This window comes from Abramis brama (genome assembly GCF_963993115.1).
Source record: "Abramis brama genome assembly, chromosome: 2".
Taxonomy (NCBI): Eukaryota; Metazoa; Chordata; class Actinopteri; order Cypriniformes; family Leuciscidae; genus Abramis; species Abramis brama.
The window spans coordinates 65,743,516-65,770,058 of record NC_139964.1 but is presented as its reverse complement, the minus strand read 5'-3'; the positions used below and the strand labels follow the sequence as shown (position 1 = coordinate 65,770,058).

Sequence of the window (26,543 nt, the reverse complement as noted above, 5' to 3'; positions counted from 1 at the left end):
GCCTAAAATGACCATTTTATGTAGGAAATAACACACAGAAAGTTTTTTTCCATATTTTTACAGTTGAATTGAATACAGATATTTAATAGTGTGTGTATGCAGTGTTAGACACTGAGTTCTATCTATTGTTTAAGTGTACTTCACTGTTGGAGTGTCACTGTTATACTTGCATCATAAATATTGTGCATATTTTCAATATTTAAATGACTTCAGGAAAGATGTCAATAAAACAACAATAAATCTAATAATTGCACTTAGTGTTAGGTACGTGCCACCTAATATGGCCTAATAGTCCTAGGAAAGCAACTATCTGTAATTTTACATTGCAGTAATTTAAATGTAAGTACAGTATTTATTATAGCTGTGTGTCATAATACAGTAGTGAAATATGGTAGCCTACTGTTGTGTATAGGGGAAAAGGTAGGAATTACTATGATCAAAATACATGTTCGACCCTTCTTTAGCAAGCTAAACATTGTATGACCACATATTTTGTCTTATATTTTACATTACATGTTATAAATGTAAATATATTTCACACTTAACATCATATATTTTTGTTATATTTCAGAATATATTTCAAAATGATAAATATAAGTGGACAACGTCAATGTATTTGGAATATATGCCACATATATTTTTGACACTTTAAAATATATTTACATATATTTCTTTTGTGTATGGGACTATTCAATGAGTCCGATCATGAAATTGAGAAGGAGCCTGCTGAAAATGAGGAAGACACTGTGAAACGGTATGTGGAATTTGACTGCCAAGAATCTTACAGTGAGGGCTCAGCAGAAGAAGAGATCCAAAGATCAACAAGAGTGAGAAAACCACCTGACTATTACGGAGAGTGGGCAACACTTACTAATAACCAAACAACTCAACCCAAAACTGTAAAAGATGTTTTCAGTCGTCCAGACAAGGAGAAATGGAAGGAAGCTATGAAGAAAGAAATGGAATCTCTGTATGCAAACAATGTGTGGGACCTGGTACTACCAAAAGATCGAAAAGCAGTGGGCAGTAAATGGGTGTTCAAAGTCAAGGTTGATGCTGATGGAACATTTGAGAGACACAAAGCACGTCTAGTAGCACAAGGTTTTTCACAAAAGTTTTGGTCAGACAATGATGAAACATTTAGTCCAGTAGTCAGATTTGAGTCAATCAGAACAATACTTGCTCTAGCTGTACAGCATGGACTAAAACTACATCAGATAGATGTCAAGACAGCTTTCCTGAATGGAGAACTACAGGAGGAAGTGTACATGCAACAACCTGAAGGTTTTGTTGTCAAAGAAAAGGAACATCTAGTGTGCAAACTAAATCGCAGCATCTATGGACTGAAATAATCACCAAGGTGTTGGAACATCGTTCTAGATGAAAAGCTGAAGAAGATGGGGTTTGTCCAAACTACAGCTGATCCCTGCATTTACACTGCAGCAACTGGTGAGATGTTCATTATTGCTGTGTATGTTGATGACATTCTCCTGGCTGGACGCAATGATAAACGGATGATGGAGGTGAAGAAAATGCTTTCAAAACAATTTGAGATAAAGGACATGGGTGAGATAACTCATTTTCTTGGAGTGAAAATTGTCCAAAAACCAGAAGCTGAAGAAATCTGGATTGGTCAGACAACATATATCAAAAATGTGTTGGAGAAATTTGGAATGGAAAATTCTAAGCCAAGTAAGCACACCAGTAGACATGAACTTGAAGCTCGACAAACTCTCTGATGACAAAGAAGGACTGGATCCGACACAATTTCAGTCTGCTGTTGGTAGTCTGCTTTATTTGTCAACAAGAACAAGACCAGACATTGCTTATGCTGTAAACAATGTTGCAAGATTCTGTGCTAAACCCACAAAGCATCATTGGATGGCTGTCAAACGAATCATGAGATATCTGAATGGCACTCTGAATCTAGGTTTGCTGTATAGCAAGGACAAGCCAAAGGAATGCATAGGATTTTCAGATGCAGATTGGGCTGGAGACCAAGATCGCAAATCTGTTTCAGGATACATGTTTCAAATCAGCGGAGCAGCTGTGAGTTGGAGAAGCAAGAAGCAGACATGCGTAGCTCTTTCCACTGCTGAAGCTGAGTACATGGCGTTGGCAAACGCAGCTCAAGAAGCGGTTTGGATGCGACAACTGATGACAGGTCTAAAGGTAAATCAAACAGGACTGATGTTGATGTTTGAAGATAATCAGTCAGCTATTTGCATGGCAAAGAACCCTCAATTTCATGGTCGTGCCAAACACATTGACATCAAGTACCACTTCATTCGAGAGCAAATTGCAAGTGGAGTCATAGACTTGAAATACTGCAACACTGAAGATATGGTTGCTGACATATTCACTAAAGGACTGAGTGAAGAAAAGTTCACGAAGCTGAGACAGACGGCTGGAGTTAAAACAGTTAATTAATCATTCTGTTTGCGAGTGAGAAGGAGTGTTGGAAAAATGCACTCTTACCAGGATGGTTACTGACTTGTGTGTATTTCAGTTAAAGCTGTTAAAGTTATTAAACTGTCTCCAATGTGAATTTCTTTTTTGGGTTTTGATGGTGTGACCACTGGGAGGAGCTCTGGGCATATTTTTGTATTCTGTTAGTTAGCACTGAAGAAGAGCTGTATACGTTTTGTCTGAACACGCAGTAGAGGAGGATGCACTTTTTGTTCTGTGCGTTTGACTGAAAAATGAGTACTGTGAGTCTTTATTAAAAACCAACAATAACATGCTTGTGTGAAAGCAGGAAATAAAACAATAAATACCAGTGAAATGTAAAAATGAAATGGTACCGTACTGTGTGACTGTTATGAAACCACTTAAGCGATGTTGTTTCCGTTTAGCAATAAACCTTTAGGCTACAGATTTTTTTAATTTACAGGACAGTTTGGTGCATACCAACACTCTCAATGCTTTCATGATGATCTGCATATATTGATCATGTCCCAATATATTCATTATCACTGTTCATGACACGACTGAGATTTCTTTATTGTCTCAGTTTTTTTCTCCTAGCAATGACATAAAACATTACTGGTGTGCATCTGGAGACAAATCAATGGCACTTACATATATTTTAAGACATATCAGTGCAAGTTGATTTCGGTTAAAACAGCTCAAACATGCATTTTTGTCCAGGAGGCTTGAGTCTTGTCTGTGGAACTGGGGGAATGTATTCAAATTTTCTCATGGGGTTGGTTCAAGAAAGAAAGACGTCTCTATTCTCACCGCATTCAAAGGTGGATTGAGAAACAGTTGTTTTTGTGATGTCAATGACTCTTTTTTTTTTTTATGTTGCATAATTCCACATATATTTAGCTGTCACTGGTTACTGTACAAAACTTGTCTACACTATGACACAGATTGTGGACAGAGGAATGTCACCATACCAAAGTCATGATCCCCAAACCATCAAACTCTTAACTGCAATTTGCACTGCAGATCTAGAGAAACACCATGTGATTTCATTTCACTGATGTGGACTTCTCATACAGTTAACCGGGAAGCTTGGAAAAACCTGTTTAATTTTTTTCTTAGATTTAATCACCTTGGAGACTAAACAAGTGTTTATTTACAATAAATATGCAGAAGCTGCTTCTTCCTTTTCGTCCAGTCAATGAGAGGAGTTTCCTCGTGTGTGAACAACTGATGAAATCTGAGATGATTCATGAGATATTTAATACAAGGTAAAGTCGATGAGGAACTTCATCTAATTTGATTTCATAACATAGTTAATCCCTTACACTAACAAAAAAAACAACAACACACAAACAGTTTAAAAACAATAACGTGTGTTAAACGTTAGATTTAGAAATCTTCCGTATAATGTGTGAATTGTGACAAAAATCTCTTAAATTCCCTGATTTGCATCTCAATTGGGTTTTGATGGAGGCTTCACATTTCCTCTTCCTTTACTGTAAAACAGTGCATCTAAACATCAGATGGAATTCCATAGAACACTGTTACACAAAAACTTTTTTTCTGATGAATTTGTTTAACCGGTTACTCCATTCAGATCGTATGAATGAGCCAGTTTCCATTATGTAAAACAAAGACCAAAAAGTAAACAATGCAAATGTCTTTTTAAGTACTTTTACTGCTGTTAATCTTGCATGGCAAACAAATTACACTACGCCATCATCATAAAGTCAAGGTTTATGAAGGAAAGCAAGCACACAATGAATAAATACAGACATACAGCTGCCACAAACATAGATACTATCAATGCACAGGAACATTGCAATACCATTTTTACAGATTGGCATCATTGTTTGTTTACATCAGGGCAATTTTTTTTTACCATTGTGGCGACCATAGGCTATTGACATGCTGAGGGCGACATGGGTGGTTTGTCATGAAATGGCCTTGGGTTGGTTACATGCACATTTATGTTCATGCTTTTGTGAGACGTCATGACGTTTCATGATGCATTTGTTGGGAATCAAACCCATGACCTTGGCATTGTTAGCACCAGGCTCTGGTTGAGCTACATTTTCAATACTATACAATGAGGGCTTGAAATTCATTTTTTTGCTCACCAGCCACTGTGGTTAGTGGTTTTCCAAAAGTTACACACTCAGCATTTTCACTAGCCACAATTTTGACATCGATTTCATAATTCAGCAGCAGTTATATTAGGCTGCTGTCACTTTAAGACCTGACACACGGATCCATTATACTGTTACACATGGAAGCGTTTCAGATATTCCAGTATTGTATTTATATTCCACAAACGAAAGTCATACAGGTTTGGAATGACATGAGAGTGAGTAAATGATGACAGAACGTTCATTTTTAGGTGGAGTATCCCTTCATAAATTGGTTATTTCACAGTGATATTGACTCTGGCTCGTAAGACTAAGACAGTGGCTTGAGTTTCAGCTGCTTTGCTCATATGTGGTATTGGTCGTGGGTTTGTTGATCACAGCCACTTTAATGATCCCCTTAGTCTTTGACATGAGCTGGTCACATTTGAACAGATCCATGAAGGCCCGCTTAAAGTCCCCCGACAAAGTGTAGAGCGGCAGGTTGAAAATGATGTTGATTACAGCGATCGGCCTCGAAATAATGTAGGCGGCATGAACGCCGCGGTCCAGCATGCAGTCGGTTTCCGGAGTGAGTCTTGTGTAGATTCTCAGAGCTCGTAGCACGTGAAAGGGAAGAAAGCAAACAATAAAACACGTCAATATCAACACGATGAGTCGCCTTGCTTTAACCCGTCTCGTGCTTCCCATATGAGGACCCTTCTTTAGCTCTACAATGATGCGCCAATAGCAAAGACAGACCACGACCAGAGGAACCAAATATCCCAGGACGGTCAATGCCCAACTATATGGCCAGATGATTTTTGTGTTGTTGCTCGCAAAGTCCAAGCAGTATGTCTTATTGTCCGTTGAAACCGCGTCAAACATGTTAAAAATCGGACTTAACTCGCCCACCGTAATGACCCAAACCAAGACGCAAGCCAAAACGCCCCATCGCTTCTGCTTGATGCTGTGCATGTGCAATGGATGCACGATCGCCACGTACCGGAAGATGGCCAGACAGGTGAGGAAGAGGATGCTGCCGTAGAGGTTGAAGTGGTACATGAATCGCGCAAAGCGGCACATGACGACCCCCAGTGTCCAGGTGTCATTGAGGACGTAGTAGTAGATCAAGAAGGGCAAGCTGACCATAAAGAGAAGGTCAGTGATGACGAGGTTCACCATGATGATGGTGCTGCTCTTCCAGGGACGAACTTTGAGCGCGTAGACCAGCAGAGCGGTGATGTTACCCACAACGCCCACAATGAAGATCGCACCATACGTGGCGGGCAGGTAGTAGCGCTTCATGAGATTGTCCACGTCGGTGCAGTTGTCACTTGAGCTGTTACTCGAGCCGTAGTAAAGTTGGCTCGCCATAGTTGTTCTTGCAAAAGGAAAACATACAAAACATTGTTAAAGAGCGCACATCATAGAAGTAGAAGTAGAAGTAGAGAGTATTTCAGAGACTGTTCTTGTTCTCTACTTGGCACTGAATACCTCAGCAATGTGATAAACAGATGTGCATCTATCCAACGAGATGCAATGAAAGAAGAAAAGGATCCACATTGTTAACCATATTGTTTAACAATAGACTGAAGTCATCAAAATACTCTGAACCCTGATTCAGGACTGTTTCGATGACTTCATTCTATTTTTAAACAATAGAATATATAGCCGCTTTCCGACCAAGTAGTTACAGGAACTTAGTTCTAGGAACTGTCCACTTCTAAACAGTTAAGAACTACTCTCCCCCAAACTCGGTTTTGCTGTTTGCGTTCGCACTGGCCAAGTGGCCATAGGAACTAGTAGGAGGGGTAAGGGAGTGACGCAAGCACGGCGACTTTTATTTTGACGGCGCCACGGACCTTTATTTTGGTGGCGCTGAGAACGCCAGAGCAAACAATGCTCGCATTCTCTGTGTTCATTAGTTAGCGATCTGTCTAACAGTACTGTTTAATATGTTATAGAAAGTAGACAGTATATGAAAAAAAGGTTATTAGCCTATGCCGTTTTGGTCTAGTGTTGCTAGCTGGGCAGAAATACATAATCATGTTTGGCTTGGTCCCCTCAAAGTTGCGTTGGATTTTCTCTTCAGCATAAAGGTTTAGAGACCCATCTATCACTGTTTTCCATGTTTGTATAGTTAGTTTCTGGAGTAAATATATAGGCTATAATCTGTGTGTTTACATTATAGCTGTTTTAAAAATGGCGGGTGCTGGTGTTCCGCGTGCGTTCAGTCAATCAGCATACACTAACGTCACGGGTAGTTCCTATAGTGCTGGTTTAGACCCTACTCTGAAGTAGGACCTAAATTAGTTCCTCCAAATGGAGTTCCTAGAACTAAAATCGTTCCTAGTTCCTGCGGTGCGAACACGCCGACATCCGGGTACTTTAGCCAATAGTTCTAGGAACTGTGAAAAGGTTCCTCCGGTCGGAAAGTGGCTTATGAATTGAGTGGTTTGGTTTAAATTTTCTTGAGACTTGATCGCTATGATGAACAGATTGAATTTATTCACATATAAACGTTGATCAGCGAACATAAACAGAAGGTCAAACAAACCTGCTTGATGCGCAAGGACAAACTGCATTGGTTCTTGAGGAAGCTCAAACGTGCTGCGTAACACGAGAATGAAAATAATTGGTTCTTGCAGAAGCTCAAACGTGCTGCGTAACACGAGAATGAAAATAATTGGTTCTTGCAAAACCTCAAACTCAATTCAACTCAACTCAACTTTATTTATAAAGCACTTTCAACACCACAAGTGGAACCAAAGTGCTGTACAGAAGGTATAAAAGAGAAAATAAAAACAAACACATAAAAACAATGCAAACATATGACATACACAACTTACAAAGCATTATCAAATGCTAAAGAAAACAAATAAGTTTTAAGCGCACTCTGAAAAACACCCAATGAAGGACAAATTTTTACAGACAGAGGAAGGTTATTCCAGAGCCTAGGAGCTGCAACAGAGAATGCCCGATCACCTTTACATTTTAAACGGGATCGCGAAACCATAAGAAGCAATTGATAATTTCTACTGGATTGACAGCGTTTGATTAAATCAGTAACATACTCAGGTGCTAGGCCATGCAGAGACTTAAAAACATACAACAACGCTTTGTATTGAATTCTGTATCGTATATGTATCCAATGTAGTTTAATTAACACTGGAGTAATGTGCTCTCTCTTCTTAGTACCGGTTAAAAGTCTAGCAGCTGAGTTCTGAACGAGTTGCAAACGGGAGAGAGAAGCCTGACTCACACCCAGATACAATACATTACAATAATCCAAACGGGATGACACAAAGGCATGAACAACCCCTATCGTCAATAGAAAGGATAGATTTCAATTTAGATATTGATCTAAGATGGAAGAAACTATTCTTAACGACAGCATTGATTTGCCGGTCAAATTTAAGCTCCGAGTCAAAAATGACACCAAGGTTCCTTACGCTAGACAGTTTTTTCCCAGGAAACAACCCCAGGCAGTCATCATCCACACACCCCTTATTTCCAAATAAAATCATCTCGGTCTTATCCTCATTTAATTGGAGAAAGTTATTCGCAAGCCAACACTTAACTTCGGCCAAACATGCCTGAAGAGACTGAATGGCACATTTATGCCCATGTTTCAGTGGTAAGTAAATTTGAGAATCATCCGCATACAGATGATACTGAATCCCAAATTTCTAAAAAATCAAACCTACAGGGAGCATATAAAGGGAAAATAAAACTGGTCCCAGTATAGAGCCCTGTGGAACCCCACACACAAGAGGTGCAACGGAAGAAAAATAAACCCCTAAATTGACTGAAAAGTCCTATCCTTCAAATAGGAAGAGAACCATTTCAGGGCTAAGCCCTGAATACCAACCTGATCCCTAAGACGATCAATGAGAATGTTATGATCAACTGTATCAAATGCCGTTGTAAGATCTAACAAAAGCAAAACAACACGGTTTCCAGAATCAACACCTCGTAGGATATCATTAGAGATCCTCAAAAGAGCAGATTATGTACTATGACCAGCTCTAAAACCTGAATGGAATCTATCGGAAATGTTATTCCTTGTTAAAAAGTAATTTTTTGACTTAAATTTTAGCACGTTAAAAAGTCAAACGTGCTGCGTAACACGAGAATGAACCTCATTGGTTCTTGCACGTCAACTGATGTGTGAGTTGATGAATGTTTATATGTGAATAAAAGCCTAAACTAAAGCATATAAAGCAATCAAGTATCTTTAGACATTTCATATTACATAAATAAGATCTTTATTTGTGTTCCGAAGATGAGCTAAAGATTTACTGGTTTAGAACGACATGAGGGTGAGTAATTAATGACAAAATTTTCATTTTGGAGTTAACTAACCCTTAAATGAATGTATTTTTTAAAGGATATGTTTACTGGACAATTACAAAATAATGAAATGCCAAAATACTAGAAGAGCTAACAACAATCTGTTTTTAAAAGAGGTGAATACTTACAATGTGGTCTGATGCTCCTCATCCAGCCGCTGGTTCCTCAGAGAAACGAACTGTGGTGATCATGAGTTTAAACACCTGAGCTGATCCTCCCTCTTCTGATTAACAGTTCCTGGTGCTAAATGTCTGTCCCATTCATTTGCATTCATTTATGTCACATCAAAACACACAGGCAATATGATCTATCAACACATGATCTTATGGGCGGGATTTAGAGCCGCACAGGTATGATCTTATTCATATGATATTTGGCTATGGGAAAGTGTGTTACTAACAAGCCCACATTAATTCCATTGCTGTCAATGCTTTATGAACACAGTGACCTATTTGAAGATTTGTATCACTCGTCCAAGATGCCAACGATTATTTTGTCACATGTTTTGCATGATAAACTGATCATGTACAGGACAGACAGGTCGGGTGTGCAGGTCGAGGAGCAATTATCATACGAGAAGAAAAGGGAAATTAGTAGACAATAAAATGCCAGTTGTGCTTGTTTTTTTCTGGTGTTCATTTTAAAGTGTGCATCGCTTTTTCCTTTTAGGCTAAAATAAAGCATGACGCCAAGGGTCATCACTGTAAAAAATGATATGATCAAAAAGTCATGGAGAAAATCTATCTTAGGGAAAGTGCTCCAATTTAACCACTAGAGGGAGTAATACACTTAAATAACATGAAACCCTATACAGGCATAATATAATAGGCTATATACAGTACCAGTCAAAAATTTGGAAAACATTTTCTAATGCTTCTGAAAGAAGTCTCTTCTGCTCACCGAGGCTGTATTACATCACTGGTGTTACATCACAGGTTTGCCTTTATTTGGTGAAAAATACAGTAAAAACTGTAATATTGTGAAATATTACAATTTAAAATAACTTTTCTGTTTTGATGTTTTACAAAATGTAATATTTTTCTATGATGGAAAAGCTGAATTTTCAGCATCAATACAACCTTTCTATAAGTGTGTGAACTGATTTCACTCCCTCGCGTGCCACCAGAGACTTCAGCTGTGTACCAGTGGCCAGTGGCGTGCTCTGGCGTGCATTTATTTATTTTTTACATTCATTTATTAAACAAATCACCTGTATTTAAATCAGTACCCATCTGTCTGTTGTGTTTTTAAATATTTTAATGACTTCCTCACAATTAATTGTAATATCTCGCTCGATGGAGAGCAGCAGTAGGTCAGAGAGCCTCTCTTCATTACCAATGAAAAGACGTTGATACAATTAGAATGCATAACACATCAAACAAAAATAGGGAAATTATGATAATATTACTAAATATTATTTAATTTACCAAACAAAGCGGTGAGAATCAAGCAGGTAATTATAAGGAATTCATGTTTAGTTATGTTGATGTTATAAATGTTATGTATGTATTCATGAAAGTGTTAGCCATAATCAGTAACACTTTACAATAAGGTTTCATTAGTTAAATTTGTTAACATGAACTAATAATGGATGACACTTCTACAGCATTTATTAATCTTAGTTAATATTAATTTCAGCATTTACTAAAACATTATTAAAACAAACAATTAACAGTTGTACTATTAATAGGCCTACAGTAGCCTAACAAATGTTTTTTCTCATGGTTAGTTCATGTTAGTTATGAATAATAAACAAATTAACCTTACTGTAAAGTGTTACTATGAAATCAAAGATATAAATTCCTTACAATTTAGAGTTGGACATGGACTTAAAATTTCCTTTCACTAGATGTATTTCCCCAAGCTAATAACACTTGCTATGGCCTTGGATAAAAACTAATGACATCGTCAGACTCAGAATGCGGCTGACATCGAGTTATACTTCTATAGTTAAGCATAACTCGCATGCTGACGCAACTTTTACAGTAGCATGGTAGGATATTATTAGTAGTAGTATTAGCTTATATACTCCGTATTAGCTTAATGTTACCTGCTGGCTGCTCGTGTACTAGTTTGAAGACTCGCGGCGAACTGCGTACATAGCGCAGCAAAGGACACTCCGCCAACCACTTCACCTCCGCCAAATGCTTCCGCCAAAATGTCAAAAAAAAGTGACATAACATGCTTGTGTGAAAGCAGGAAATAAAACAATAAATATCAGTGAAATGTAAAAATGAAATGGTACGTACTGTGTGACTGTTATGAAACCACTTTAGCGATGTTGTTTCCGTTTAGCAATAAACCTTTAGGCTACAGATTTTTTTAATTTACAGGACAGTTTGGTGCATACCAACACTCTCAATGCTTTCATGATGATCTGCATATATTGATCATCATGTCCACTGTTCATGACACGACTGAGATTTCTTTACTGTCAGTTTTTTTCTCCTAGCAATGACATAAAACATTACTGGTGTGCATCTGGAGACAAAACAATGGCACTTACATATATTTCAAGACATATCAGTGCAAGTTGATTTCGGTTAAAACAGCTCAAACATGCATTTTTGTCCAGGAGGCTTGAGTCTTGTCTGTGGAACTGGGGGAATGTATTCAAATTTTCTCATGGGGTTGGTTCAAGAAAGAAAGACGTCTCTATTCTCACCGCATTCAAAGGTGGATTGAGAAACAGTTGTTTTTGTGATGTCAATGACTCTTTATTTTTTGATGTTGCATAATTCCACATATATTTAGCTGTCACTGGTTACTGTACAAAACTTGTCTACACTATGACGCAGATTGTGGACAGAGGAATGTCACCATACATATAAACTAAAGTCATGATCCCCAAACCAACAAACTTAGTTTGCACTGCAGATCTAGAGAAACACCATGTGATTTCATTTCACTGATGTGGACTTCTCATACAGTTAACCGGGAAGCTTGGAAAAACCTGTTTTCTTAGATTGAATCACCTTGGAGACTAAACAAGTGTTTATTTATAATAAATATGCAGAAGCTGCTTCTTCCTTTTCGTCCAGTCAATGAGAGGTGTTTCCTTGTGTGTGAACAACTGATGAAATCTGAGATGATTCATGAGATATTTAATACAAGGTAAAGTCGATGAGGAACTTCATCTAATTTGATTTCATAACATAGTTAATCCCTTCCACTAAACTGGTGACTAAAGTTCACGAAAATAAATAAAAATAAAAAATAAAAGTTTAAAAACAATAATGTGTGTTAAACATTTTATTTAGAAATCTTCCGTACAATGTGTGAATTGTGACAAAAATCTCTTGAAAATTCCCTGATTTGCATCTCAATTGGGTTTTGATGGAGGCTTCACATTTCCTCTTCCTTTACTGTAAAACAGTGCATCTAAACATCAGATGGAATTCCATAGAACACTGTTATACAATAACTTTTTTTCTGATGATTTTATTTAACCGGTTACTCCATTCAGATCGTATGAATGAGCCGGTTTCCATCAGGTTATGTAAAACAAATACTATTATTTGAGAAACTGAAAGTAAAAATGTTCTGAATAAAATAGCATCAGTTTGTTTGTTTAGAAGTTTCAGTTTCACTCTGCCGAGTCAATTGTGCCATGCAGATATTATTCAAACACAGTTATATGTACCTCTGATTTAAATGTTCTTCTCTGTACACACCAAAAAGTAAACAATACAAATGTCTTTTACTTTTACTGCTGTTGATCTTGTATGGCAAACAAATTACACTACGCCATCATCATAAAGTCAAGGTTTATGAAGGAAAGCAAGCACACAATGAATAAATACAGACATACAGCTGCCACAAACATAGATACCATCAATGCACAGGAACATTGCAATACCATTATTACAGATTGGCATCATTGTTTGTTTACATCAGGGCCATTTTTTTTTAACCATTGTGGCGACCATAGGCTATTGACATGCTGAGGGCGACATGGGTGGTTTGTCATGAAATGGCCTTGGGTTGGTTACATGCACATTTATGTTCATGCTTTTGTGAGACGTCATGACGTTTCATGATGCATTTGTTGGGAATCAAACCCATGACCTTGGCATTGTTAGCACCAGGCTCTGGTTGAGCTACATTTTCAGTACTATACAATCATGGCTTGACATTAACTTTTTTGCTCACCAGCCACTGTGGTTAGTGGTTTTCCAAAGTTACACACTCAGCATTTTCACTGGCCACAATTTTGACATCGATCTCATAATTCAGCAGCAGTTATATTAGGCTGCTGTCACTTTAAGACCTGACACACGGATCCATTATACTGTTACACATGTGTTTTCTTTCTCAACTATTTACGTTCACTATAACTGCGTTTACATGAATACTCGCCAAGACTGATATTTTGACATTATTTTGTGTATTTAAGCACAATAAGCAGTGAAAAAGAACTCAATTTAGTACTGAGAGGCAGCTTTATGCACGCGCACTTTGGATGTGAGCACAAAATCTGCGTGAACGAGTACAATTATGCACAATATGCGCAATCCCATGCTGAAATTCAAGCCCTGTAACACCAGCAATATTCATCCGGAGCAAATGAAACGAGTGAGTGAGAGCAGGCAGATTTGTGTGTAACTCGCTGTTGGAGAGATGATAGAGAGAAAGCGCAGCTGGTATTGTCTATCTATTATGTGGAAAATGAGTATTGGAAGCGTTTCAGATATTTCAGTATTGTATTTATATTCCACAAACTTAAGAAAGTCATACAGGTTTGGAATGACATGAGAGTGAGTGAATAATGATAGAACGTTCATTTTTAGGTGGAGTATCCCTTCATAAATTGGTTATTTCACAGTGGTATTGACTCTGGCTAGTAAGACTGAAACAGTGGCTTGAGTTTCAGCTGCTTTGCTCATATGTGGTATTGGTCGTGGGTTTGTTGATCACAGCCACTTTAATGATCCCCTTAGTCTTCGACATGAGCTGGTCACATTTGAACAGATACATGAAGGCCTGCTTAAAGTCCCCCGACAACGTGTAGAGCGGCAGGTTGAAAATGATGTTGATTACAGCGATCGGCCTCGAAATAACGTAGGCGGCATGAACGCCGCGGTCCAGCATGCAGTCGGTTTCCGTAGTGAGTTTCGTGTAGATTCTCAGAGCTCGTAGCACGTGATAGGGAAGAAAGCAAACAACAAAGCACGTCAATATCAACACGATGAGTCGCCTTGCTTTAACCCGTCTCGTGCTTCCCATATGAGGACCCTTCTTTAGCTCTACAATGATGCGCCAATAGCAAAGACAGACCACGACCAGAGGAACCAAATATCCCAGTACGGTCAATGCCCAACTATATGGCCAGATGATATTTGTGTTGTTGCTCGCAAAGTCCAAGCAGTATGTTTTATTTTCCATTGAAACTGTGTCAAACACGTTAAAAATCGGACTTAACTCGCCCACCGAAATGACCCAAACCAAGACGCAAGCCAACACGCCCCATCTCTTCTGCTTGATGCTGAGCATGTGCAACGGACGCACGATCGTAACGTACCGGAAGATGGCCAGACAGGTGAGGAAGAGGATGCTGCCGTAGAGGTTGAAGTTGAACATGAATCGCGCAAAGTGGCACATGACGACCCCCAGCGTCCAGGTGTCATTGAGGACGTAATAGTAGATCAAGAAGGGCAAGCTGACCATAAAGAGAAGGTCAGTGATGACAAGGTTCACCATGATGATGGTGCTGCTCTTCCAGGGATGAACTTTGAGCACGTAGACCAGCAGAGCGGTGATGTTACCCACAACGCCCACGATGAAGATCGCACCATACATGGCGGGCAGGTAGTAGCGCTTCATGAGATTGTCCACGTCGGTGCAGTTGTCACTTGAGCTGTTACTCGAGCCGTAGTAAAGTTGGCTCGCCATAGTTGTTCTTGCAGAAGGAAAACATACAAAACATTGTTAAAGAGCGCACATCATAGAAGTAGATGTCCTAAAATTGATAGTATTTCAGAGACTGTTCTTGTTCTCTATAATACCTCCGCAATGTGATAAACAGATGTGCATCTATCCAACGAGATGCAATTAAGGAAGAAAAGGATCCACATTGTTAACCATATTGTTTAAAAATAGAATGAAGTCATAAAAACACTCTGAACCCTGATTCAGGACTGTTTTGATGACTTGAAATTTTCTAAAGAGATTTGATCGCTATGATGAACAGATTGAATTTAGGCTTTTATTCACATATAAATGTTGATCAGCGAACATAAACAGAAGGTCAACCAAACTTGCTTGATGCGCAAGAACAAACTGCATTGGTTCTTGCTGAAGCTCAAACGTGCTGCGTAACACGAGAATGAACCTCATTGGTTCTTGCTGAAGCTCAAACGTGCTGCGTAACACAAGAATGAACCTCATTGGTTCTTGCTGAAGCTCAAACGTGCTGCGTAACACGAGAATGAACCTCATTGGTTCTTGCTGAAGCTCAAACGTGCTGAGTAACATGAGAATGAACCTCATTGGTCCTTGCAGAAGCTCAAACGTTCTGCGTAACATGAGAATGAACCTCATTGGTCCTTGCAGAAGCTCAAACGTGCTGCGTAACACGAGAATGAACCTCATTGGTTCTTGCTGAAGCTCAAACGTGCTGCGTAACACGAGAATGAACCTCATTGGTTCTTGCTGAAGCTCAAACGTGCTGAGTAACATGAGAATGAACCTCATTGGTCCTTGCAGAAGCTCAAACGTGCTGCGTAACACGAGAATTAACCTCATTGGTTCTTGCTGAAGCTCAAACGTGCTGCGTAACACCAGAATGAACCTCATTGGTTCTTGCAGAAGCTCAAACGTGCTGCGTAACATGGGAATGAACCTCATTGGTTCTTGCTGAAGCTCAAACGTCCTGCGTAACACGAGAATGAACCTCATTGGTTCTTTCAAAAGCTCAAACGTGCTGCGTAACATGAGAATGAACCTCATTGGTTCTCGCACATCAAGCGAACATGCTTGACCTTCTGTTTACCACAACTGATGTGTGAGTTGATGAGTTGATGAATGTTTATATGTGAATAAAAACCTAAACTAAAGCTTTTCATCATATAAAGTGATCGAGTATCTTCAGACTTTTGGACTAAACAAGCTCTCAGATTTCATAAAAAAGATCTTCATTTGTGTTCCGAAGATGAGCTAAAGATTTACTGGTTTGGAACGACATGAGGGTGAGTAATTAATGACAAAATTTTCATTTTAGGGTTACCTAAACCTTAAATAAACATATTGTTTAAAGGATATGTTTACTGGACAATTACAAAATAATGAAATGCCAAAATACTAGAACAGCTAACAACAATCTGTTTTTAAAAGAGGTGAATACTCACAATGTGGTCTGATGCTCCTCATCCAGCCGTTGGTTCCTCAGAGAAACGAACTGTGGTGATCATGAGTTTAAACACCTGAGCTGATCCTCCCTCTTCTGATGAACAGTTCCTGGTGCTAAATTAGGTCCCATTAATTTGCATTAATTTATGTCACATGGCACAAAGGCACTATGATCTATCAACACATGATCCTATGGGCGGGATTTAGAGCCGCACAGGTATGATCTTATTCATATGATATTTGGCTGTGGGAAAGTGTGTAACAAGCCCACATTAATTCCATTGCTGTCAATGCTTTATGAACACACAATGACTTATTTGAAGATTTTTATCACTCATCCAAGATGCCAATGATTATTTTGTCATGTGTTTTGCATGATAAACGATGTTTTATTAAAAAAGTTCAGGAGGAGCACGTTCAGATAATTAACACAAGTGGAGAGCACTCAGCAATCAAAGAGGTATATATACATTCAGCAGTCTCACCTCAATCCATTGACAGTTTAGCAGCATCCCTCCACCCCCCCTTCTCCACACTTCTAGTCCTAACCACTTACATACGGGCAGGGCCGGCCCGCGGCATAGGCAGTATAGGCAAATGCTAAGGGCGCCACTCATCCATAGGGGCGCCAAAATGAGTGAACGAGTGAATTTTTTTTTTTTTTTTTTTTTTTGTAAAAAAAAAAAAAAAAAATACTATTTAAACCATTACTTCGAAATACTACCAAATAAAGCAAAAAAAAAAAAAAGTCCGGCACATCAATCTTCCCCCGCCCAGCGAGTGCTTAAAGTGCGTCAGAAAAAGAGCGCGCGCGCGATCAGTTGTTGGTAATTTGTTGTGTAGCGTGCGCGACGCCGCATCCAATGTAGACAGCATTGCTTTTGGTTTGCTTTTGTTTGTTTTAACACACTCAGGCTCCCCTGTAGAAACGGACCTGGCAGCTCGCGCCAGGTCTAGACACGGTGAAAGTTTCCTGATTGTGACGGATGGCCAAATTTACATGACACATTATAAATTAGCATTATAGTCTGCAATAAATACAGTGTCAAAAAGAAGAGAAGAGGATAAAAGGGGATAAAGACAGGTAAAGTGCATGATGTAGTGAATTAACAGTATCTAACTGCATAGTAGTAGCCTAAGATACTATAATTTAATGGCATTTATTTTAACCTTAAACTTAATGTTAGCAGTTGTGAGTTCTCCAGAGGCCAAGACACATTTTTTATCACTTTTTTAATTAATGTTTTACACTACAGTTGTGCAGTTTTGGGGGATATATGGCATTTTTTAAATTTATTTGCAAAAATTAGTAATGATATTTATTTACAGGTTTATTAAAAATAGCAAAGTTCACATTAAATCTGTATTGTAAAACGCGCTATAAAAGATAATGGGGACTTGACTTGAATGCTAGATGTAATACACTACAGGCCAAAAATTTGGACACATTACTATTTTTAATGTTTTTGAAAGAAGTTCTTCTATCATTTATTTCTGTGATTCTGTGAATTTTCAGGATCATTACTCCAGTCTTCAGTGTCACATGTGACATCCAGTCTATCACATGATCCTTTAGAAATCATTCTAATATTCTGATTTATTATGAGTGTTGGAAACAGTTCTGCTGCCTAATATATTTGATGAATAAAAGGTTAAAAAGAACTGCATTTATTCAAAATAAAAAAAAAATATTTTCTAATAATATAAATCTTCTTTACTATCACTTTTTATCAATTTAACACATCCTTGCTGAATAAAAGTATTGATTTATTTCAAAAAAAGAAAGAAAAAAAATTACTGACCCCAAATTACTGACCAGTAGTGTATATTGTTGTTACAAAAGATTTCTATTTTTAAAACATTTGCTTCTTTTTTTATTTTTATTTTTTTACTTTTTATTCATCAAATTATCCTAAAAAGTATCACAGGTTATGAAAAAATATTAAGCAGCAGAACTGTTCCCAACTTTGATAATGAATCATCATATTATAATGATTTCTAAAGGATAATGTGATAGTAATGGTCCTGAAAGTTCAGCTTTGCATCACAGAAATAAATGATAATTTAAAGTATAATGAATTGAAAACCAATTATTTTAAATTGTAATAATATATCACAATATTACATTTTTTTCTGTATTTTTGATCAAATAAATGCAGGCTTGATGAGCAGAAGAAACTTCTTTGAAAAACATTAAAAATAGTAATGTTTCCAAACTTTTGTCCTGTAGTGTGTGTGTGTGTGTGTATATATATATATATATATATATATATATATATATATATATATATATATATATACTGTATATCATGAACACAATGACGGGGTGAAATGGGCTGTGATGCATGGGGCGCCAGGTAAAATCTTGCCTAGGGCAGCAAATTGGTCAGGGCCGGCCCTGCATACGGGGGAATACTCTGGGTTCGGGCCGAACTCCGAGCACGGAGCCCTCCCCCCGGACAGACGCCAAATATGCATTAAACATTACCCCCTCTAATTGTATGTAAGTGTGAACTCGTGAAACTGATCATGTACAGGACAGATTATCATACGAGCTCATTATGCAGTTTTATGAGCACTGTGTCAAGATAGATAAATGCTGTCCAGATTGCTATACTATGCATCCTAAACAGTTTTCAAGATAAGAATTAGTGTATCCCAAAACGGAAATTAGTAGACAATAAAATGTTTTTTTCTGGTGGATTTTAAAGTGTGCATCGCTTTTTCCTTTTAGGTTAAAATAAAGCATGACACCAAGGTCATCACTGTAAAAAATGATATGATCAAAAAGTCATGGAGAACATCTATCTGGAAAGTATCTCGAATTTAACCACTAGAGGGAGTAATACTCACACTTAAATAACAACTGAAACCCTATACAGGCATGATATAATAGGCTATATACAGTACCAGTCAAAAGTTTGGAATTTTTTTTTATGCTTCCGAAAGAAGTCTCTTCTGCTCACCAAGGCTGTATTACATCACTGTTAAAAGTTTGAGGGAAAAAACGCCTAACACAATAAAGTGTGTAAAAAATTTGATTAAGAAAACTTAAAATAAGGTATGAATTGTGTCAAAAATCTTTTGAACATGCCCTATTTTGCATCTTATTAGTGTTTGATGGAGGCTTCACATTTCCTCTTCCTTTACTGTAAAACATCTAAACATAAACATCAGCTGGAATTCCGTGGAACACTGTTATCCAAGAGCAAAGACTCAAGTGAGTTTAACCAGTTACTCCATTCAGACCGTATGAATGAGCCATGTGTGTTTTGTGAATGAGCCAATGTTTCAATCAGGTTATGTAAAACAAAGACTATTAATTGAGCAACTGAGAGTAAAAATGTTCTGAATAAAATAGCATCAGTTTGTTTGTTGAGAAGTTTGAGTTTCACTCTGTAGAGTCAATTGTGCCATGCAAATATTATTCAAACACAGTTACCGCTGTTTTGAATGTAGTACTACTGTACAGTGCCGTAGCACCGAATCTCGGGCCCTATGCAAAGACAGTGTGTGGGGGCCTCGTAGCCATCATCCCATGGTCTACGCTTTTTTTAAAAATAATTGTTTACAACTATATATAGCACTAGAAAATTGATAGAAAAATGGTTGTACTGTAGTGTATATCATTAATAGAGTATAACACTCATATTTTTATATGGAGTATGGGGTCCGGAGCCCTCTGCTAAGGGCTGTCCGGTCCCTGTACGACCAGAGCAGGAGCTTGGTTCGCATTGCCGGCAGTAAGTCAGACTTGCCCTTTGTCACCGGCTCTGTTCATAATTTTTATGGACAGAATTTCTAGGCGCAGCCAGGGGCCGGAGAGTGTCAGGTTTGGGGACCACATGATTTCGTCTCTGCTTTTTGCGGATGATGTTGTCATGTTGGTCTCATCAGACCAGGACCTTCAGCATGCACTGGGACGGTTTGCAGCCGAGTGTGAAGTGGCTGGGATGAGAATCAGCGCCTCCTAGTCCGAGGCCATGGTTCTCAGTCGGAAAAGGGTGGCTTGCCCACTTGGTTGGTGGAGAGTTCCTGTCTCAAGTGGAGGAGTTCAAGTATCTCGGGGTCTTGTTCACGAGTGAGGGAAGGATGGAACAGGAGATTGACCAACGGTCTGTCGTGGTGAAGCAGGAGCTGAGCTGCAAGGAGAAACTCTTGATTTACCGGTATATCTACGTTCCTACTCTCACCTATGGTCATGAGCTGTGGGTCATGACCGAAAGGATAATATCCCGGATACAGGCGGCCGAAATGAGCTTTCTCTGCAGGGTGGCTGGGCGCTCCCTTAGAGATAGGGTGAGGAGCTCGGCCACTCGGGAGGAGCTCAGAGTAGAGCCGCTGCTCCTCCACATTGAGAGGGGTCAGCTGAGGTGGCTCGGGCATCTGTTCCAGATGCCTCCTGGACGCCTTCCCGGGGAGGTGTTCCTGGCGCGTCCCACCGGGAGGAGACCCCGAGGCAGACCTAGGACACGCTGGAGGGACTATGTCTCCCGGCTGGCCTGGGAACGCCTCAGTATTCCCCTGGAAGAGCTGGAGGAAGTGTCTAGGGAGAGGGAAGTCTGGGCGTCTCTGCTTAGACTGCTGCCCCCGAGACCCAGCCCCGGATAAGCGGAAGAAGATTTCTTCTTGGATGGATGGATGCATTTTTATTTGCTTTTAAATAGAGCACCCCAGTATCTCATTAGACATACAAATTACAGTTTAACAATATTTAATTAGAATTGTGTTTTATTAACAGACATTGTGCTTTGTATTCCAAACATTTAACAGTGTAGATACCACTACAATAATTTTTTTTATTGTAAAAATGTTACAAGTGTGTTGGATTTGTAGTTGCCTGACTACACTCTGGGCTTACCTTCACAGCATGTTGTGATTTGAGTGTTTAATGTTTTTAATAGTTTTTGATTTCATGAGTCATGCACCCACTGCGGGAAGATGACCATCTCGGAGTTGCAGTCGAGACTCCAATACCTCGAAAGAGGTGGGGTCCATGTACCTCTGCGTCGATCTAATCCTTCTCAGAGGGTTACTTCGCGCAGTAGCGCAGGTGATTTGAGGATCATGGTGAGAGCTCTTCCTTCGGGGAACCAACCCCCAAGGAACCCTCATCCCTCGTGCGCTCCGCAGCCAGTGGAACTCCCTCAGGAACGGGCTGGACCATCTCAAAGGTGTGTACCAGTCGTCTCATCGAAGGGTGAGCCTGACTTTTTTCTCAGCTTGACTGTGCTGCCCCATTCAGGAACCGTAGCGTTGTCCGAGTTAATGAGAAATGACGGCTATGCTTTCCCGGGTCACAGAGAGGATCGGGCTCATGTGGAATCCTCCACCGTGTCCTGAGCCCTCGAGGCTGGATATGGACGGTATATGGACGGAACTCTGGATGATTCTCAGCGCCCCGCCCCGGTGACTTTCTTTCCAGAGGTGCATGAAGAGATCACTTAGTCGCCGACGGCACCTTTTACTGCTTGAAACCAACCTAGTAGTTCTTCCCCCCTCACCACCCTTGATGGCGGGGCCGCTAAAAGGGTTACACATCGATTTCCCCTTGGAATGCCCTAACTCCACCTCACGGGGGAATCCGTGTCTCCCTTCCCGGGCCTGTGAGCACTCGTCTGGTCTAACCGGCGAGGCTTAGCAGGCCTGTGGGGAAGCCGCCTCTGGCCAAGGCACTGAAATACCTGCACAAGGGTGGTCATGATCCAGAAGTTCTACAAGAACATCGTACCGCGATGTCCAAACTAGTGGTCCAGGAACGCCATCTCTGGCTGTGTCTGGCAGACATAAGGGGTACGACAAAGTCAGGATTCAACAGGTGCCACAAAGCAGCGCAGCTGATGCAATTATCTCATACCAATGTGAATTGGCTCGTTTTAGTTACACTCGAAGTAGATTGGCCTCTCTAGCGAGATTCCTATTCGTCGGTCATCCGATGTAATGTCTACGTTCCCTCCTTTAGGGAAAGGGGGTTACATACGTAACCGAGACGTTTTCCGTATTTACAATTTATCTCTAAAGATTTTTCACACACTTTTCATGTTACTTCTGTGTTTGGAGTATGATAAGAGTGTTATGTAGAAATAAGTTGTTTCTCATTATGTAGGAAAATACAGACTCCCGAGCAGCAAGTATCTATTTACACAGAATAAACAGCGGCATCACTTGGTCTCTTTGGAAAGAAATTTTCCAAATTGGTTTCCCTTCCTATGTTTACTTTCCACTCCTCCTCTTTTTTCCTGATCTTTGTTTGAACATTGCACACTGGGGCGGCACGACTCGAAGAACACCACACTCAGATGACTGCTCCTCTCCGGTGAGTCCACTCTCCCTCACAGCCAATTAGCGTTTTGCAACGTTCCTAGACAATCAACCAAACTATGCAAATTGCATGGCACAGTCTTGTGGGCTTACATTGGCTTTCCCCCCCACTACTGACGCCACTGTACACACCAAAAAGTAAGCAATGCAAATGTGATTCACTTTTACTGTATGTTAATCTTGTATGACAAACAAATTACATTACGCCATCATCATAAAGTCAATGTAGGAAAGCAAGCACACAATGAATAAACACAGACATACAGCTGCCACAAACATAGATACCATCAATGTACAGGAGAAATGCAATGCCATCTTTACAGATTTGCATCATTGTTTGTTTATATCAAGGCCATTTTGACCATAGTGGCGCCCATGAGCTATTGACATATTGAGAGCAACAAAGGTTGTTTGTCATGAAATGGCCTTGTGTTGGTTACATGCATATTTATGTTCATGCATTTGTTAGACACCTTTAAAGTTACGTGCATTTAGTCATTTCATGCATTCACTTCATGTTAGCACCAGGGTCTGGTGGTTGACCTACATTTTCAGTAGGCTGTACATTCAGGTGATTAGATTATGATTAAGGGGGTTTAGACTATTTTCTTGGCCTGGTGCTTAAGAATATCCCTTAATATTATAAGAAGTTCTACAAAAAATATATTATATAGAAGAGGTTACATATATATATCAAATATCAACTTTTATATTCCGCAAAAGTAATAAAGTCATACAGGTTTGGAAAGACATGAGAGTGAGTAAATGATGACAGAACGTTAATTTTTAGGTGGAGTATCCCTTCAGTATTGGCTATTTCACAGTGGTATTGACTAGTAAGACTAGTAAGACTAAGACAGTGGCTTGAGTTTCAGCTGCTTTGCTCATATGTGGTATTGGTTGTGGGTTTGTTGATCACAACCACTTTAATGATCGCTTTAGTCTTCGACATGAGCTGGTCACATTTGAACAGATCCATGAAGGCCTGCTTAAAGTCCCCCGACAACGTGTAGAGCGGCAGGTTGAAAATGATGTTAATTACAGCGATCGGCCTCGAAAATATGTAGGCGGCGTGAACGCCGCGGTCCAGCATGCAGTTGGTTTCCAGAGTGAGTTTCGTGTAGATTCTCAGAGCTCGTAGAACGTGATAGGGAAGAAAGCAAACAATAAAGCACGTCAATATCAACACGATGAGTCGCCTTGCTTTAACCCGTTTCTTGCTTCCCATATGAGGACCCTTCTTTAGCTCTACAATGATGCGCCAATAGCAAAGACAGACCACGACCAGAGGAACCAAATATCCCAGTACGGTCAATGCCCAACTATATGGCCAGATGATATTTGTGTTGTTGCTCGCAAAGTCCAAGCAGTATGTTTTATTTTCCGTTGGAACCACGTCAAACACGTTAAAAATCGGACTTAACTCGCCCACCGTAATGACCCAAACCAAGACGCAAGCCAAAACGCCCCATCGCTTCTGCTTGATGCTGTGCATGTGCAACGGATGCACGATCGCCACGTACCGGAAGATGGCCAGACAGGTGAGGAAGAGGATGCTGCCGTAGAGGTTGAAGTGGAACATGAATCGCGCAAAGCGGCACATGACGACCCCCAGCGTCCAGGTGTCATTGAGGACATAGTAGTAGATCAAGAAGGGCAAGCTGACCATAAAGAGAAGGTCAGTGATGACGAGGTTCACCATGATGATGGTGCTGCTCTTCCAGGGATGAACTTTGAGCACGTAGACCAGCAGAGCGGTGATGTTACCCACAACGCCCATGATGAAGATCGCACCATACATGGCGGGCAGGTAGTAGCGCTTCATGAGATTGTCCACATCGGTGCAGTTGTCACTTGAGCTGTTACTCGAGCCGTAGTAAATTTTACTCGTCATAGTTGTTCTTGCAGAAGGAAAACATACAAACATTGTTAAAGAGCGCACATCATGAAAAGTAGAAATTGATAGTATTTCAGAGACTGTTCTTGTTCTCTGCTTGGCACTGAATACCTCAGCAATGTGATAAACAGATGTGCATCTATCCAACGAGATGCAATGAAAGAAGAAAAGGATCCACACCAAGTAGGTGTCAGTGTCTGCGTTAAATTTAATAGTGTCAACCATATTTTCTATAAAAATAGAATGAAGTCATCAAAACAACCCTGATACAGAACTGTTTTGATGACTTCATTCTATCTTTAAATGTTATGGTTGACTCCATTAAATTTAACACTAAAATTGACACCCACCCGGTTTTATTTCTCGATATCAAAGTCTAATTAGCATCGGGTACTTCTTAGTATATATATATAGTTATTGAACAAATTGTACATCTTCAAAGAGGAGGTAATGTTGAACTTAGACTTTTACAAAGGGATTGTAAATGGACTTTTGACTTGAAGTTGAGGTTTGAATGAGGAATTTCCCCTGAATTGTTTTCGGTAAATATATTTTTGTGGCTTGATATAAAAACTGATTTGGGAAAATTATTAACAATGATGATATTGCCAAAGGTCATGTTAATTACTTTAAAATGTTATATAAGATGGGTTGTGTAATGCACTTAAATAATGTAAAAATATATAAGCAATGCCCTTTGTATTAATATAGCCTAACATTTGTTGTATTTGTGTATGTTTATATTAGTGTCCTGTAATTTAAATGAAAGCAGGTGTATGTTTGGAAATGTATTTTACTGATAAAGGGTTGAAAACCCTGATAAACCCTGAAAACGTTTTGCTCTCTGCACTTCTTTGCACCTTTTTACTTGATGGAATAACATTTATGTGAGATTATGTATGTGTGTGTGTGTGTGTGTGTGTGTGTGTGTATGTGCGGACACTTTACTTCTTTTATGGCATTGAATGTCTGACTTGAATTTCTAGGATTTCAGGCATGACTTTATTATACTACCTGATTTCACACAATAACCTACAGTAAAGTTTGCACCTAAAACACTGCATTCTGCATACAAACTCTGTTGGGGAGAGACGGGACGATTGAAACGCGGGACGGATGAAACACTGAGATTTCCTTGAAAACCACTCACGTCATGTACGTCAAATTTCGTTAGCACGTACAGCACGCAATGCCTACCATACCCGCGAAAACATTTCTTCTTTACGTCGTACCGTTTTGGAGTTAAAGCCGCAAAGCTGTTTTTGAGTGCGGTAAGTGAATTCTTTTGTGCGGTACTTTTTTTTTACTGACAAGTTGTATTTATTGTTTCATGTGCCATTGTAATGATAATACGGCAGGTGTATTAGTACTGCAACACATCCTTAAGTGTGCATTATCAGAGTTTTTTTAGTTTAAGGGCAAAAGAGGTTTAAATGACAGGAGGCGCTTGTTTCAACCGTCCCGACCGCGGCTCCTGCCAGTTAAACCTGGTCATAGCCTATACTGTTCATAGATTCATATACTGTTCCTAAACTTGTGTTTCTTTTAATGCAAATTCATTTTCAATTACGCAACACATATGCTATCTCATATGTTATCTCTTTAATTCATCAATTGTCTAATCTTTAATCTTCAATAAATTTCATTTATCGTCTTCTGGTTGACCTCGTTTTCTTAATAATAACAGACTATTCAACTAGCAAACACTCAATATGACTCAAGGAAGAAATGTAAGAAAATGAATTATAAACGGATTTGTCTGTCTTTGTCAAAATAGCCCATTAGAAAGATTACAAAATGCGCATAGGCTTATCGCCTATTGTTTAGGCTATTGGGCGACAGAACAAAAATGGTTCATATGAACCTTTAAATTAAAATAAATTACAAAATATGTTTGTAACAATATGTACATAAGTTACTTGTCGGGTATTGTTCATAAAAACAAGCATTAGATGAATAGTTGCCGTTTAAACTGTTATGTTTCATCCGTCCCACCCCTGTGTTGCAATCGCACAACTACCGTTCAAAGTCAAATTTTACTTAAATCATTCTATATTTGTACCGAATAACACATGATACTAAGAGAA

General features: G+C 39.3%; 3 protein-coding genes across 3 annotated transcripts in view; all 3 read right to left on the bottom strand.

The window, feature by feature from the left end:
* Positions 1-3,309: 3,309 nt before the first annotated feature.
* Positions 3,310-9,203, bottom strand: LOC311069173 (2-oxoglutarate receptor 1-like). Its single transcript, XM_084092167.1, has 2 exons — positions 9,020-9,203; positions 3,310-5,919 (listed from the first exon to the last, which is right to left on the bottom strand). Exon 2 carries the CDS (start codon positions 5,910-5,912, stop codon positions 4,890-4,892), a length of 1,023 nt encoding a protein of 340 aa, XP_083948293.1. The 5' UTR covers positions 5,913-5,919; positions 9,020-9,203; the 3' UTR covers positions 3,310-4,889.
* A 2,926-nt stretch (positions 9,204-12,129) lies between these two features.
* LOC311069162 (2-oxoglutarate receptor 1-like) lies at positions 12,130-16,376 on the bottom strand. Its single transcript, XM_084092159.1, has 2 exons — positions 16,238-16,376; positions 12,130-14,790 (listed from the first exon to the last, which is right to left on the bottom strand). Exon 2 carries the CDS (start codon positions 14,781-14,783, stop codon positions 13,761-13,763), a length of 1,023 nt encoding a protein of 340 aa, XP_083948285.1. The 5' UTR covers positions 14,784-14,790; positions 16,238-16,376; the 3' UTR covers positions 12,130-13,760.
* Positions 16,377-22,707: 6,331 nt separating this feature from the next.
* The window catches only part of LOC311069096 (2-oxoglutarate receptor 1-like), a 5,495-nt gene continuing 1,659 nt past the window's right edge, over positions 22,708-26,543 (bottom strand). Inside the window, exon 2 of the mRNA XM_084092028.1 lies at positions 22,708-24,460. Within this exon, the coding sequence (XP_083948154.1) occupies positions 23,431-24,453 (1,023 nt within the window). The 5' untranslated portion in view covers positions 24,454-24,460 and the 3' untranslated portion in view covers positions 22,708-23,430. The remainder of the gene's footprint in view (positions 24,461-26,543) is intronic.